At 36.4% G+C, this 18,208-nt stretch overlaps 1 protein-coding gene across 1 annotated transcript in view; it reads left to right on the top strand.

The window, feature by feature from the left end:
* hpse2 (heparanase 2) overlaps positions 1-18,208 on the top strand; it is a 306,556-nt gene that overhangs the window by 11,460 nt on the left and 276,888 nt on the right. The window contains exon 3 of the mRNA XM_028795686.2: positions 9,900-10,061. Within this exon, the coding sequence (XP_028651519.1) occupies positions 9,900-10,061 (162 nt within the window). The remainder of the gene's footprint in view (positions 1-9,899; positions 10,062-18,208) is intronic.

Genomic DNA, 18,208 nt, shown 5'->3' on the forward strand with positions numbered 1-18,208 from the left:
ATACATTAATTAATTAAATAATGGGCAGATATTTCAAAAAAGAACTTTACGAGTATATTAGGAGGGAGCACTGAATTGCCTGGTAGTAGTGGGCAGAAAAAGGTCCCCAGAAGCGTTTCTTAATACAGAGGTGGAATAAGACTGTGGCTAACAGTGCTCCAAGAGAGCGCCACCTGAAGGCGATTTTTCATGACTGCATCCGATTTTGCAACCATCCTCTTTTCCACAACAGCTTCCAATGGGTCTGCCTTGTGATGGATAAGGCTTTCCTGATTTCGTATACTATGAATTATTATTATTATTATGGTTAGACGAACCAAATAACAGTTGACATACTATAGTAAAGTTTAATCGTTTCACGTTTAAACAGAAAAAAACTGTACAGTTAGATAATCGCAGCCAGTGAAAATCTAAAAATGCACTTACAGGAAGAGAAAGTGCAGACCTAACACCAAAGCTATCCAGTGTGGGATTCACTGCGTTGCTTCGACGCCCTGCACATTGCCAGCCGCCAATCGTCATTTCCCGCTTTCCCAGACCTTCGACTGTAAGACGGGAACCACTGTGCTCTTTAATTTTATAATACTGAAAACACGTTCTGAAAACTGTAAAAAGGTAAGCATATGAACTTTGACACAAAGCTAGCGATATATGTGAGAAACAATTTTAGGCTACGTTTACGTCCACAACGTAGAGTTCTTAAAGCAATAAGGCGTGTAACGTGGCTGGTCACGCTTTCTTATTCCAAAACAATTAAAGTTTTCTTATTCAGAAATAGCTTCAGAAGTAAATGAAATATTGTAAAACAAAAGACAGCACTTAAGTTAATATAATGCAGAATGTAAATTTACAATCCTGCCCCTGCCTTGCAGTAAGACAGAATTTCAATGAGAGTGAGGCTGGAAAATGCAAAATACTGTACTAACACGGTAAAACGGCACGCCGAAGAAACGCAGAGTTTGAATGGATTGAGAATGTTGTCATTCAATCAAATATTACGGATTATGGGGAAGAAACTCGGCAATGTGTGTATGTGTCTCTCAGATTTAAATATTCTTAATTCTATTTAAATTTTTCTCAACAAAGTAGTAAGCTCACAATTTTGAACTACAATTTCACGAGAAAACTATTCAGTTGTCTTTAAACATCTGTTTATCAGATTTGCACGTAACGATGTGGAATCTGAAAGCTGTGTAAGGGGCAATTAGAGTCTTACTAGAAAGGAGTTAACGATGAACACGCAAGTTTGGTATTTGTCCCCCATTGATCACATTGGTACTTCAGCTTAATAGTCATTAAAGGCATTATGTATAAATTACCAATATTATCTAGGGGTTCATTCTTTACAATAAATAAATAAATAAACATGTCTTTAAGATATTTGAGTTCAGGTAAAAAAAGATGAAAACAACTATGATACATTTTTGGTAAAGTATATCCATTGTAATGAGCATAAATTATTTCATCAACAGTTATTGATTCAAAAACATGACAAGTCTGCTGAAGAATACATTAGGAATCTGCATGACCTAGCAGATATGTGTGCCTTTAAGAATGAAAAGAATCAGAACAGATGTGATAATCTGGTGAATGCTAAAAAAGGAGAACTAAACAGGAACGATTGGAAAAGGTATTTCGAATTCCAGATTTTAGGCTGAATAAAGTGATGCAATAGTGTGAGCAGGTCTGACATAAGTAAAGGAGCAGCTAACAGAAGCAATGCTAAGAAAGTCAAGTAACAGGCAAGAGTTCAGCAACAAAAGGTGTGATAGACAACATAAGGAAAAAAAATACTTCGTCATTCAAAAAATAAAGTGTAGAAAGTGTAAGGAAAATATAGATTTTGCTGTAGGTTGTTGTGACCATGAGGTCATCTACATAAACACACTGAACCAAAGTGCATTTGATAAATTTTAACAAATGCAACACAAAAACAAGGAGATCTTCATATTGTGATTTTGTACATGAATATGATTACATTTTCAGCTTTCCTTTGTACAGAAACATAAGCAATTAGAAAAAACCATATTGGAATAATTATCGTAAAAAAGTAAACCTATTTAGTCTCATCAAATTGTAAAGAATTTATAATCCTGAGAGAAATAAATATTGTTATGAAACATCCATCAATGCATCTTTTCAGCATTCATTTATAACAAACTGTTCGATGACAGATTTTTGCAAATCTAATTACAGACTACAAGAATAAGAGACGGATTCATTTGTTGAAGGCTGATGGACCCTGTTCAATAAGTATAAGGGGCATGGACAAAATTAAAATGCACAAACATCACTTTATATAACATTTTCAAATAATAAGTACAATTGTGATGTGTTTTATAAATATGAAAATGTACAATTTTTTGTTTATTTATTCACTTTATTTTGCAGGTTTACTGACTTACTCAGGGTCATAAATAATATCAATGGCAGGGACTGAGTGGGTAATTTTGTAGATCATAATCTTACTTCTTTCAGTTGGTCACACTGCCTGCTACTTGTCGTTTATTTAAACCCACAAAATAATCAATTCCATCCAACTCAAAAGTCTAATCATGAAGCTATTAGGTGAGGGAATCAGCAACACAAAACAGCACTTTTTGGGCGTGGGGACATTTTATGGAAATCTGCAATTCCTGGAGAAAAGTAGGAAAGTTACTGTTATTTAATTATATTAACAATATTAAAATAGGGTAGAGGGAAAATACTCTCAAAATACCTATCAAATGCAATCTTAGTTCAAAACTATTTGCAGTTAAACGTCAACTTTGTCATTAATACAAGATGTTAGGTGACAACCTAAAAAAGAACATTTGCAAGTTTTTGATGACACAACATTCTCTTCTTTTAAACAAATGCAATGAATATTTTAAAAGCTAAGAAATATAGAATGTCATGTTAAAACTAATTAATATTGTGGTCATATTGTAGAGTGTGCTTGTGAGATCTTGAGTAAAGCAACTATGGCATAAAAATATAGATGAGCTAGAAGCTACCAAGAGCAAGAGCAGCCATGTACATACTGTATTCAGATTAAATTTTATGTCTTTGTATCTTATTTGAAAAACAAGTTACACTATTCAGTCAGTCATTGTCCAACCCGCTATATCCTAACTCAGGGTCACAGGGGTCTGCTGGAGTCAATCCCAGCCAACACAGGGCGCAAGGCAGGAACAAACCCCGGGCAGGGCGCCAGCCCACCACAGGGCACACACACCCACACACACCAAGCACAATTTAGGATCGTCAATGCACCCAACCTGCATGTCTTTGGACTGTGGGAGGAAACCCGGAGCACCCAGAAGAAACCCATGGAGACACGGGGAGAACATGCAAACTCCACGCAGGGTGGACCCGGGAAACTAACCCAGGTCTCCTTACTGCGAGGCAGCAGCGCTACCACTGTGCCATTGTGCCGCCCTACACTATTCAGTCTTTAAACAAAGTGTACTTTCATTTAAAAAAATCATAGGTGTTTAAATTTTTCAGTGATAGTCTATTGAAATTATTTTTATGTTGTCTAAAACAGTGGCTCTCAAAGTCGTTCCTGTGGCTTCAGGTTTTGTTCGAACCAGATTCATAATCAGTGACAACAACTGGTAACACTGTTTTCTCATTTTGCTGGTATTTTTTTTCTTTTCTGTTATTCTACATTCAGAAAAGCACCACAGTATGAATTTTTACATTTATAAGACATTAGAAATATTATTTTATTGCTATAGATTTAAATGCTTAACTGTTTTTTTGTTGATTTCATTGTATTTTGCCCTTTCTCTGTACTTTTTTCCCCTTCATTGTATCTTAATAATGACAATTAAAAACGAGCAGATCAGACACCCAGGCAAACAACGCTGAATCATGAAAGGCTACTTTAGTATCAGAACTACTAATTAGTAAATAATGGATTAATTAAGCAATTAGAACACTTGGAAAAGTAGACTGAAAATCAAGATGAAAATGTTGTTTAAAAAACATTATTCCCATATAACTGCTTAGTACATTTTAATACTTTTTTTTCTCCAAACTTAGCTTTCTAATTTCTATATTATTCTCAAAACACAGAATCTGGGAAATGACAGTTCACTTAATTAGCCCAGGAGTCCAATTCAAAACAAAAAGTGGCTGGAATAAAAACCTGCTGCCACCGTGGGTCCAGGGCTGAGTCTGAGAACCTCTGGTCTAAAAAGTAAAATTAACTTTCAAAAACATTAATGATATGTGAAATCTAGTTTACCTTAAAGCATGCACAACAGCATCTTTTTAAAAAAAAATAGATGACATGCTGAAACAGCTTCTCTATTAATTTAAAAATATACATGATAAGTGAGTTTTCCAGAAAAAGTGGAGCTTGGTCCCATGTAAAGTATATGTTATAAAACCCTTGTATTCCATAGCTCTTTCTGGTGGGCACTCATGAAATTGCATATATTTAGAACAACAGAATATTGTGGTTCTGCAAGTATAACAGAACTCATAATTTCCTGTTTTCTAGTTGCAGCATTACCACTTGCATGCCTGTTCTAGTCATACCTTACCAGCAAATGTGATTTGAAACCTTTTAAATATATGAAAACCCTTACTTGTACTTACTGCTTCAAAATTTGCACATACAAACCACAAGCAATTTACTGTATATCTCTTGACTATTTCTAGTTAGTAATGGAACATGCTTAATAAAAAAATGTTTGAGTAATCTCTCTAAATATGCATTTATTGTTACTATAAATCTAAGTTTTATTGTCTTAGACAAATTGGTCTGCAAATCCTGAGTAAAAGTACATCTTGACTGTTGTGGTATCCTTTTTTTGGGTTAGTTCATGATGGCGGCTCACCTTTTTGTTCTTTTTACTAGTCTACCCCCTGCTCACAACCCATAAAAACTTATATAAAACTTAGACGACTGTCTGCTCGGTTGATCCTCATCCGTTCCCTTTTTGCTGTTGTTTCATTGTTTCTCTACTTTTGGGAATGTTTATTAGGCATTGTAAAATTCACTTATTCTCATGGGAAACTTAGAAGACCAAATGTAACACATGCTATTGTTACTGGAATGGAGAAAATGTCATCAAGCCATTGTGCACAAATATCGTCAAATAAGTACATTTTTTTATTTAGAGATTATAGTTACCTGTTAGTTTTAGCAGGTAAATGTGTTTACTCCATCCTTCAGCTTATTCATCCATCCATTATCAAATTAATTTAAATCAGTTCAGGGTTATGTGCAAATGAGACAAGTATATTAATTATGTACAATATAACCAAGTGGGTAATAATATATATACTGAACTAGTATACACATTTTCTGTAACTGTGTATCCTACCAATAACAGGCCTAAAGTAGGAACCCTCACCTGGCAACACATCAGCCCACTATAGAACACATGTTAACAGTCAAAGATGCACTTACTCCAGAATGGCTGAGTGGCCAGTCACAATAACAATATTGTTTAATGAAGAACAATTGTGAGAATACAGGGCAACATGAGAATTCTCTAAACCGATGCTTTTTGAATCTGCAAGCCTAGTGTTGTGTGACAGGTGTGATACATGTTCCTCTACGCTAATGGCTTTCAATTTGCTTTAAATATTTATTTATTATTTTAAATATATACAGTTATGTTAAAGGTTATGCTAAAAGTTATGATTGTGTTTCTTTCTTTACAACAAAGCCCTCTTTTCAAAATATTTCCCAATATCCATGTAAATCATCTATAAAGTTACTAGTTTACTGTCCTCTACCACATTGTCTTTGCTATTATTTTTGCGCTGCTAATTCAGACTTGAGTGGCACAGTAGTTAGTACCAGTGTCTTACAGCTCCTGAGTTATGAGTTCACAAATCATGCCATGTAATGCATTTTTGAAGTTTGCTTATTTTTCATGTGACAATATTTGATTTGTGATACTCTGGCCTCCTCCCAAATCACAAAGATGTACACTGTCATTTAATTAGTTATTTTAAAATTTCGGAGTATAACAGTGTACTGTTTGATGGACTGGTGACCCAATCCAAGTCTTTGCTTTACAATAAAAGGGTAAAAAATTAATTAATAAATGCTGCTAAAATATCTCTCCTCTAATAAAGTTGATAACTGAAAGTTTTTATTTCATTTGCAGAAAGTTATGATTTAAACATTTGTAAGTCAGATATCATAATAATCAGCAACTTCCATGGTGTTTTAAATCTAAAGTTTCTTCCATTTTGCTTCCACTTTTTCCTGCTTTCCCTCAGCCTGTTTTGGTAACCTTGTTTAGGAGGTTGTTGACCTTAGACCTGGTGAGAGTTCAATGCAAAACAGATACCTTGAAATACGTATAGTTTAGACATTCCAGTTGATTTAAAAGTATATTTTTGTTGTGTGGGAGAAAACTAGTGTCACATGAGGAAACCCATGTGGAAAAATGGAGGATAGTAACCTCCACATACAGGCACACCACCCAGGTGACTGAACATTTAATGTTTTTACTACTGTGTGCCATTAGAAATCATTTAATTCAACTGCTGAAGATATTATTACATTTTTTTGTCTTACCAAAATATTTAAAATCAAAAATTGTCTTATATCAAGAATTATTTGATAAGCTCCAATTATTGAAAGCTTCAAAAATTTACTAAAATTATATTTATGTTTTTGCTTGAATGTTTATGCTGTTAAACATTGATGTTACTACAGGAACTACATATAAATTACTTGCTGATTTCTTTGAAGGTTTAGTCTATCCACCAAACCTTAGGGGTCAGGTTGGGGAGCACGCATTGGTACAGTGCGTTGCTATACCCACCAAATGACGAAACAGCTCTGGATCCTGGTTGTTTACACCAGAGGCATACACGAGGTCCAGTTGCACCCTTTGGAAATGACCATCTATCTGCCACAGCCAGCTGTTACGTGGGCATCCCCTTGACCTGGTCCAGCTGTTCGGGTCCTCAACAATGAGGATCCTGCAAACTGGATCACCCTTGGGGAATCGCAGCATATGGCCATAGTGCCATAACTGACGGTCCCTCAGAATACAGGCAAAGTGCCTCATTCGAGACTCCATGAGTAATGGCTCAGTCGATAAAAAGTGAAACTAGCAGTACCCAAGGATTCTCTGAAGAGATACAGTACCAAAGGAGTCCAGTCTTCGTCTCAGGTCCCTAGATAGCGTCCATGTCTCGCAACCATATAGCAAGACAGGAAGCACCAGGACTCTAAAGACTTGGACCTTCATCCTTTTACATAGATATCAGGAGAGACACACACCCCACTCCAGCGACCTCATGACCCCCCCATGCTCTCCCAATCCATCTAATGACTTCATAGAAAGTCATAACACATGACTTCAGGACTATGCCTCAAGCAACAGGTTGTCATACCATGGTAATGAAGCCACAAAATGGCAACTGTCATGGGAAACAAAATGGCCCAACTGAGAAATTCAAAACTAACATTAAATAAAAGGAGATATCTTTAAATCAAAGCATAACAAGGCAGGAAAATTAGTAAAGGTTAAACAAATTCTAATAAATCAGTGACTATATTGTCTTTTAAAACTGAAAATAGGCACAGGTATCTATGAGAAGAATAATGAGAAAAATGCAGTCCAGCTAATACTAGGGACAAAGGTACAGTTAAATTGAGCAAGCCATAATCCTGATAAATTAAAAGGGAAAGATTTACAGGGGTACAGTTTCTATTGTGGGAGGCTCAGGAGGTTATTAATAACCTGGCAGGGAGCAGGTGTTCAGCATAAAATAGGAAGGGAGAAAAATCAGGTGTTGTGAGCTGGAGCCAGAAACATGGCAAAAGTAGACTGAAGCTTCCAAAAATAACCATAAAGCAGGTCAAGATGTTCACTTGCCAGCCCATAAGAGACTCACCCAGACCAGCTTGACCAAAACAACTACCTGCAAGCATTAGTCTGACTATATCCAAAGTGAGGAAAACTGGTTTAACAGTTTAAAAAGTAAAGAAATGTCTCAAAATATATCAAAATGTTCTACAAGAGAAGAAATTACGGCAACAAAGAATATTTTTAAATAAAGATTTATTAACCAAAAAAAGCACTGTGAGACACCTAAAAAGTCAATCCACAGCAAACAAGTACCAATACATCATCCAGTAACAGCAATCCCAAAACATCCAAAAAATCCAAAAACCAGAAGAAAAATAACAAGAAATACAATGCTCACAAAAAGACAGTACATAATTACAAAAATAGAAGAAAATACATAAGAATAAAAAAACAATCAAAAATAACAATACAGTGATCCCTCGCTATATCGCGCTTCACCTTTCGTGGCTTCACTCCATCGCGGATTTTATATGTAAGCATATTTAAATATATATCGCGGATTTTTTGCTGGTTCGCTGATTTCTGAGGACAATGGGTCTTTTAATTTCTGGTACATGCTTCCTCAGTTGGTTTGCCCAGTTGATTTCATACAAGGGACGTTATTGGCAGATGGCTGAGAAGCTACCCAACTTACTTTCTCTCTCTCTCTCTTGCGCTGACGTAGGGGGGTGTGAGCAGGGGGGCTGTTTGCACACCTAGACGATAGGGACGCTCGTCTAAAAATGCTGAAAGATTATCTTCACGTTGCTACCTTCTGTGTGCAGCTGCTTCCTGAAGCGACATGCTGCACAGTGCTTCGCATACTTAAAAGCTCAAAGGGCACGTATTGATTTTTGACTTTGTTTTTCTCTGTCTCTCTCTCTCTCCCTGCTCCTGACGGAGGGGGTGTGAGCTGCCGCCTTCAACAGCTTTGTACCGGCGGTGCTTCGCATACTTAAAAGCCAAACAGCACTCCTTTGAAGAGGAAGATATGTTTGCATTCTTTTAATTGTGAGACGGAACTGTCATCTTTGTCTTGTCATGGAGCACAGTTTAAACTTTTGAAAAAGAGACAAATGTTTGTTTGCAGTGTTTGAATAACGTTCCTGTCTCTCTACAACCTCCTGTGTTTCTGCGCAAATCTGTGACCCAAGCATGACAATATAAAAATAACCATATAAACATATGGTTTCTACTTCGCGGATTTTCTTATTTCGCGGGTGGCTCTGGAACGCAACCCCCGCGATGGAGGAGGGATTACTGTACAATTTATAGACTGAAATGGATACATAACACCAAGAGATTAACGTAAGGAATAGGAACAAGCAGAACCATGGTCAAAATACAAAATATGTCAGAAAAAAAATTATTACTTGGGCTATAAAACTAGCATTGGGGAGTTGAAGCATTGGCTGGATGGAACTAGCTATAATTCATAATCTACATAAATCATGAGAGTTTGTTTATAAAATCTGATAAATGGCTAAATTTTTGACTGGCTAGATGAGACATATTTTTCAGAATTTTCAATTTTGCAACCTCTTATCAAGTCAGATAGATGGCCTTTCCGAGCAATTAGATTCTTTGGTTCTGAGGTGAATTCATTCATCAGAACATATTGCCATCTGAAAACTTTTTAGTCACCTCATAGAATTCCATAGTGATCGATTCTCTAAAGTTTTTACATGCCTAGCCATTTAAGTTCCAGTCAGAGGAGTAGGGACACCGACGACTTCTATTGGACATTTTGACCTTAAAGTTGTATAGCGTAGTCCTAACCATGGAATTAATTTAGGGACTTCGCAAGGAAGTGAAGTGCATGTAAGGTACAAAAGTTGCTATTGTCTGTCCTCATTGAAATTTAAATCTGTATTCTCTGTCATTGTAGATTTAACTGTTTTTGTCTAGGCTCCCGATGAGTCTTGTCTTTATCCAGTGTTACCAAGGTATCACGTCTGCCCTTTGTCAAGTAGATAACATTTATTGAATTTTTTATAGGAATATTGAATTATTTTATAGGAGTTTTAAGTTTTGAAAAGGCTTTAACTAGCCTAACTAACTCTGGAAGCTGTGTATCCCCAGATATTGTGAGGAGTGACATTGCATTGGACAAACAAAAAGGATGCAAGTTGGCCAACCATCCAGATATCATGTTGGAGCTTCAAAGAGAGAAGGCAGCGCAAATGCAACTTGTGCTTCTTAAGGAACAAATATCCAATATTTACAGCAATATAACAATAACAGGTAAGGGTTATAAATGCCACTGATAAAGTTCATGCCTATACATTATAGCTGGAATGTGTATTTATGTGTCTGTCTGGTATAAAAATTCAGACAAATTTTGAACAGATTCCCCTTTTGTACAAGGGTAGATCATAGGCAAGATGCCATTCCAAATTTTTCCCATTGGAGAATTTTATTTAGTGAATACACCTGCTCTTTATTAGTGACATGTTTCTAGGAGGCATTTTTGGGACTTGAAACAGGTTTTTAAAGTTGCTCCCCATGGTGGATTTAGTCACAAAAATTTTGATATGGGGCATACCTTTTCCCCTCGGGGAATTTATTTAGTGGCTGCACTTGCACTTTATTCCACCCTGGGCAACTTGGGGTATCTCATTTTTTTAAAAGTATAAGTATGTGTATGTTAAGTGGATTGCCAACTCTAAATTGTGCACCCTGTGAGTGAGTGCAGTTATGCATGTGCATGCCCTGCAGTGCTCTGCACAAGATATGTTCCCCACTAACCTGAATTGGGTTAAATGGATTTGAGAATGCATATTTATGTAAGTAATAGTAAGAAATACTTCAAGGCTCAAGAATATACTTCAACACTAATAGTAAGCAGGTCATCTCTGTCATATACAGTATTTGTGTTGTTTGTTGGATTTTAGAAGCCAGAGTAATGTTAATTGATATAATGACTAAAATATGATGAGTTTAACTTGCCTATCTTTATGATGTGGGAGGAAATTGTGTATGAAAATAAGCACATGCACACAGCAACTCTTTTAATCCATGTTCTGATTACCTAATATTGAGCACTGGATGTATTTTTCACTCCATCATAAGATGAAGATGTTATCTGTCAACATCAATTGAGAATTTTATGAGGGTTCAATTTAAATCTTTAAGATCAAGCTGCAATGGTATTTTTCATCTTGCCAAGTAGTTAGACTGAGAAAAATGTCACAAAATGTTACAAAATGGGGACAATTGTACAAAAGGTGAACCGGATGTTACTTGTATGTTTTAAATAATCCTTCAAGAATGTACTGCGTGTAGACCATTGATAGAACTATTATAGATGATCATAGTATAATTAATAATACAGTATGTTAAATTAAATTAGTGCTTACTGTATTTTGCACATCAGTCACAGTTATAAAGGTTTTTTAGGATGTATAAAGTTGGGATGTCACAGTAAAAGCATTTTGTACAGTATGTCTTTTTTAATTCTGCATTTTTGTATTTTTGAAAAAAATGAACATATCGATAAAACAGATTATTAATGCATGACAGGTTAGAATAATCCAATGTATTATTGTCACTCAAAACACTTTTTACATATAATCAGCTTCTAGTTCTTGAATCCACTGCAAAAGGACATCCAAGGGGTACGTGTATTGAGGTAAAACACATGGAAAAAGTTATATATTTAGCTGTGGTATGAATAAAACATTAAGCAATTCCATTTAAAACACTTTAGGATATTCCTTTGCCTTTTCTGGACAATAAGGGCCTAAATAGAAGTTTGTTTTTCTTATTTACTTTTTGGGTCTGATGAATAGTATGAAAGTCCCCTGTTGTTTAACAAAAAGAAGGAAAGAAACAAGTTAATGATGATCAGGTTGTTCTGAACCCCCTATACAATGTGAGTGTTGCTGCAGAGACACTTAAGGAAACAGAGGAAGAGGATTTTCAGAGACACATACTAGATGAGTGAAAAATGGTTTTACTTTAAATAGCTGCTCTTAATTGTTTGAAATGTTAATAAATAATTAAATGGCTAAATAAGGACTGCACACTGCTTGAGTATTCCTTTAATAATTATAGTACAAAATCTCATCTAATTTGTTCAGTTCCTTCCTCCACATTGCATATATATAGACATTCTGAGATTTATTACTGTGGTGTTTGCATAAATTAGAGGTAAATTTCTGAATTTAATTAGATTTTTTTTTTTGTTTTATTAATAACTAGGGGGCTTCACTCGCCAACCCCCATGTTTGGTTTTCCGGATACACACTTTTAAGATTTTTTTTTTCTTTGAATTGTTGCTATTTCATTAGTTTCACTTTTATTTCAGAACTTCTGTAAAAACAATATTTGTAATCTTGCGAGTCCCAATATGCTGAATCTTTTTAATGAGGTCAGGATAGGTTTCTCTGTTTGGAATTTCAGCACAGACAAAACGATCTACATCATCAGCAGTTAATAATTTTTTTTTACAAGTAAAAAAGTAAGTAGAGTTCTGCATTGGACTCCTGTCTGTAAAGTTGTGCTATTTTCCTTTCACAGTTCCAAAAGTACATGGGGTTACCAAGGTGATACCCCAGCTTTTGTCTAGGTTTTTGTACAAGGGCTAGACAGAACGTTTTTGACTCCTGGGGTAAATTTATCTTTTTAAATAAGCAGACAGATAAATATATATACTGTACATTAACAAAGTAACCAATAAATGCATGTGTGGTAAACTCCGTTTTTGAAATTCTCAAGATACTTTATTTGTCACATACATACAGTAGTTATACAGGACAACACGCAGTGAAATGCATCCTGATCCGCTTATCAAAAACTGTTCAAAGTTAGAAGAATATCAGTTAGATTAACAAAAAGTCATAGATTGAAAGATAACAGTATAGTAGAACATAATAAATAAGTAAAATTATGTGAGTAAAGTAGAATTAAGTGTTAAGGTGCAATAGTGTAGTAATTATTGTGCAAAACCAAAGTTAGACTGGTGCAAAGTTAAATGAGGCAGTTTGTTTGTTTGCGCTACTGCGATCTTTACTTCCTTTCTTTATATTTTCTAATTTTCCTACTTTCATATCCTTTAACTTTCTCCACATGTGTATAGTGCCAACGTTTTTTTTTTTTTTTTTGAGCCTTTCTAATTTCACTGGTTTCATAGTCTCTAACCTGCTCTGCATGTGTTTAGCACCGTTTGTAAACGTCTTTATGAAGTTCTACTTTGTCTTTTACTCATTGTCTTTTAATTCTGAGCCGGATTGGACGTGCTTTTTTTTCAATTCCACTTGTTCCGGGCTGATAATTACATTTTTCAATCAATACCTAGAGCCTTATGAGGTTATGGATTTAGATTGGTCAGTAAATGTAGAACTTCATATAAGAATCTAGCTCCTGTTTATATCAGCAGTTTCCAGTGTAAGTCCTGTAGGCCAGCATTATTGCACCAATCCACTGGCAAGCCTTTTGACTGCTAGTGTCGTCACTCTTGAAAAAAACCTCAAGGCACTCAAATGCCTCTAAGGTGGGTGCTGCTTTGTTTCTTTTGTATCTGGGCTTTACTCTGTTAGTTTTAGTCTTCTTTAAAGTATTGTACCTCAGCATAGACTTTTCCAGGGAAGCAGATTAAGCGTTTTCCTTTGGCAATTTGAGCACGTTGTCTTATCCTCCTTTTTAAAAGCGAGGCAACCTTCAGCATTCTGAAAGTCTTGAAGCACTGTGCGTATCTTCCATGTTGATGTGTTAATCAAGATACCAAACCAATATTAAATGCTTTCTGGATTTCTGACCATTTTATCTTGCCACTTTAGTGCATTTTATTCAGCTTGCAAACAGTACACACAGACATTATCACAAGCACTATTGTCTCTGAAATTAAAAGTAATTTTACTGTTGCAAGGTTATCCAGTGACATTGCATTGGATAAACAGGTTAATGATATGGAAGATGATGATCAATATATTATAATCTATTTAAACACACCCTCCCACACACACATGATGTGAGTGTACAGTATGTTTTGTGAAACAAAAATGAAAGATAAATGGCGTCAACCTCTAAATATTCACAGCTTCATGATTATATGGCTTTCATTATTTCCATACCATTTCAATACTAGACGATTATTCACTCCATTTTGTTTTTTTTTTGGTTTTTTTTGTTTACAAATTTTATTGATTTTATTGTAATCATTCCATATAAATAGATCAATTTTTATAAAAAATAGGATTGAAAAACAAGTCAACCCCTATCCCTGAGAAAGAGAGCATGGCCAACAGAGTAAAACTTAAAGCTAGTAAAAATAAGTAAATTGATGAGTTTAATAAGCGGATAAAGATAAATGGAGAAGAAAAAGAAATGGGAAGAGAATCTGCTTCCTCAGTGCTTTAAGAGCTTAATCTCAAATGTTGTTATTGATTAGATCCTGCCAGGTTCTGAAAAAGTTCTGCACAGATCCTCTAAGTGAGAATTTGATTTTTTCCAATTTCAAATAGTATACAATATCAGTTACCAACTGACTTTAAAAGAGGAGAGTTAGGATTCTTCGAGTTTAGCAAGATAAGTCTACGTGCCAATAGTGTAGTAAAGGCGATCACAGTTTGTTTGTCCTTATCAACTTTAAGCCCATCTGGGAGTACACCAAACACAGCTGTTAGTGGATTAGGAGGGATTGTGACCCCAAGGCTGTCTGAAAGGCACTTAAAAAGTTTTGTCCAGAATGATGTTAATTTGGTGCAGGCCCAAAACATGTGACCCAGTGAGGCAGGAACTTTATTGCAGCGTTCGCAGGTTGGATCTTGCCCTGGAAACATTTTGGACAATTTTAAACAAGACAGATGTGCTTGATATATAATTTTGAGTTAATTGGATAATTGTATGCTTTGCGCATATGGAACTCGAGTGAATTCTCTGCATTGCTACCTTCCACTCCTTTTCTGATATGTTGAGTGAGAGATCGTTTTCCCACTGTCCTCTTGGATCTTTGAAAGGGAGGGACTATAAAATGATTTTATATATTGTAGAAATGTTGTCTGAGTCCTCGAAACTGAGCAATATTTTTTCCAGCATAGAGGCTGGTGGGAGATGAGGAAAATCAGCCAGGTTCTGTTTAACAAAATTTCTAATTTGAACATAGTGAAAGAAATGTGTTGCTGGAAAGTTAAATTTGAAATGTAATTGTTCATAGGATGTAAAGACGTTATCTATATAAAGATCTCTAAGTAATTTAATCCCAAATGTTTTCCAGATATTAAGAACTGCATATGTTTGTGAGGGTTGAAAAAGGTGGTTCTCATGCAGAGGTGCCACAGATAAAAGATTCTCTGTATTAAAATGCTTCCTGCATTGGTTCCATATTCTGAGTGAGTGAAGCACAATTGGGTTGTTAGTATATTGGCGATAACTTGCATTTATAGGGACACAAAGCAGGGAATATAAAGATGTACTGTAGGATTGTATTTCTATTGTGGACCAAGCCTGTGTGTGTTTATCTATTTGTGTCCATGTCCAGGTTTTTATAGCTTGTATGTTTGCTGCCCAGTAATAAAATTGAAAGTTAGGTAGAGCCATGCCACCTTCTACCTTAGGTCTTTGCAGGGTCGCTCTTTGGATATGTGGATATTTTAAGTTCCAAATAAATGAGGTTATGGTTGAATATAATTGCTTAAAAAATTATTTTTTGATGTATATTGGAGTGTTTTGAAATAAAAAGAGAAACTTAGAAAGGATATTCATCTTAACAACGTTAATTCTTCCAGCTAGAATGAGATGAAGGGTTGACCATCTATGCAAATCTTGCTTAATTTTTTCCATACAGATGGCAAAATTTTGATGATAAAGAGCTTTATGTTTACTTGTGATATTTACCCCTAGGTATTTAAACTGATCTACAATGATAAAAGGGAAGGTGTCCAATTTAATATTATATGCTTGAAAATTCACTGGGAAGAGCACACTTTTTTTCAAATTAATTCTGAGACCAGAAATCTTTGAAAATTCTGTAAGTGCTGTTAGGACTGCAGTCACAGTATTTTGTGGGTCTGATATATACAATATCATATCATCTGCATATAGAGAAATTTTCTGTTCAAGTCCTTCTCTGATATAGACCTGTGCTCATCAGATCAAAACCATCACTCAAACAGGTGAGAGTTTGGCCAGGAGAAGCCATGAATGCACTACAGGATTGTTTTGAGTGCACTGACTGGTCTGTGTTCAGTGAGGCAGCTACCACAGATCAAAGGATAGACATAAATGAATATGCAGAGGCTGTGTTTGGCTACATAAATAAGTGCATGGAGGATGTCTGCGTCACCAAAAACATTATTGTCAGGGCAAACGATAAACCGTGGGTGACTGCTGAGGTGCGAGTTTTGCTGAAAGTGAGAAACTATGCTTTTAAATCTGGAGATATAGCTGCCCTTAGAACAGCAAGAGCCAGCCTAAATAAAGCTATTAGAAGAGCTGAAAGGGCTCATGGAAAGAAAATAGAGAGTTATTTTCAAGATCACAGGAACAGCAGAAGATTGTGGCAGGGGATTAAATCTGTGACAGATTACAAAACAGTTTCTTACCCCTGTGATGATAGCTTCAACTTCCTGAATGACCTAAATAAGTACTTTGGACGGTTTGAAGCATTGAATGATACATCACCAGTGAAGGCCACCCCTCATCCTGATGAGAAGGCACTGTGTCTGGAACCGGATGATGTTCTACGGACTTTGAGGAGAATTAATCCAAGGAAAGCTGCGGGACCAGACCAGATACCAGGTTGTGTACTCAAAGGATGTGCGGAGCAGCTGACACATGTCCTTACGGATATATTTAACATCTCTCTGTGTCAAGCTGTTGTGCCATCTTGCTTTAAAACCTCAGAAATCATCCCAGTTCCGAAAAAACCCATAGTCACAACCATGAATGACTATCGCCCTGTAGCCTTAACATCAATAGTGATGAAATGTTTCGAGAGGCTGATCAAGGACCACATTACTTCTGTCCTACCCTCCTCTTTTGACCCACTCCAATTTGCCTACCGCTCCAACCGTGCCACAGAGGATGCCATATCTATTGCACTCCATTTTTCATTGGAACATCTGGAGAATAGAGACGCTATGGTCCGCATGCTGTTTGTTGATTTTAGTTCGGCTTTTAATACCATCATCCCTCAGAATTTGATCAGCAAACTGGGCCCATTGGGACTGGGCATACCTCTGCAAAACTGGATATTGGACTTTCTAATGGATAGGCCACAGTACGTACGGGTAGGAAAGAATAAATCAGATACCATCTCCTTGAGCACAGGTTCTCCACAGGGGTGTGTTCTAAGTCCCCTCCTCTTCACGCTCATGACCCACGATTGTTGTGCCAAGTTCAGCACAAACCAAATTATTAAGTATGCGGACAACACAACAGTGGTGGGTCTCATTCGAGGTGACGGGGAGGGGGATTACAGAGAGGAGGTGAAGTCATTTGTGGAATGGTGTGATAAAAACAATCTGATACTGAATGTCGAAAAAACAAAAGAACTGGTGATCGACTTCAGGAAGAAACAGCTGATACACATCCCGGTCTACATTAAGAACACTGCTGTGGAAATTGTGCAGTTTACTAAGTTCCTGGGAGTTAATGTGACGAACAACCTCACCTGGTCCCAGCACACCTCCTCCGTCATCAGGAAAGCTCACCAGCGCTTGATCTTTCTGCGGAGGCTAAAGAGGGCCCATCTCAGTAAGTCAGTCCTCACCACTTTTTACAGAGGGACCATAGAGAGCGTGCTAACCAGCAGCAGCTCTCTGTGGCAGGAGAGCTGCAGCGCTTCGGACTGGAAAGCACTGAGGAAAGTGGTGAGGGCTGCGGAGAGGATCATTGGAGCCCCGTTGCCAAATGTACAAGATTTGGCAAAACAACGCTGTCTGGCCAGAGCTGTGCGGATTTCTAGAGACCCTACTTATCCTGCCTCTGAACTCTTTTCCCTCATGCCCTCAAGCAGAAGGTACCGCAGCCTGAAATGTAGAACTACCAGTTTTAAAAACAGTTTTTTTCCTACTGCCGTTCGTCTTTTAAATGAAGCATTTTAGTATTTCATTGTATGCTGATTTTAACTGTGTTTTTATTAATGTCTTGTGCATCGTATTTTCGTTCTGCAGCACATCTTGGATGTTCTGCTGAATGACAAATAAAATTGAATTGAATTGAATTGAATTGAATTGATAATCCCCTTTATCTGATAAGTATTTCGACAGTGACTTCTGTGACATAAGGTGCATGAGGAAAATATGAAAGTAAAATAAAATAAAAGACATGCTGAACTCTACTGTAAAATATTTAAATTCTAGAAGGTTTAAGTCAAATCGGAGCAGGTAAAAAGGTGTGACTAAATTTTGATGTTGTCCATTTGTTTATTAATGCTTCTCCTACATACA

This window comes from Erpetoichthys calabaricus, chromosome 2 (assembly GCF_900747795.2).
Source record: "Erpetoichthys calabaricus chromosome 2, fErpCal1.3, whole genome shotgun sequence".
Taxonomy (NCBI): Eukaryota; Metazoa; Chordata; class Cladistia; order Polypteriformes; family Polypteridae; genus Erpetoichthys; species Erpetoichthys calabaricus.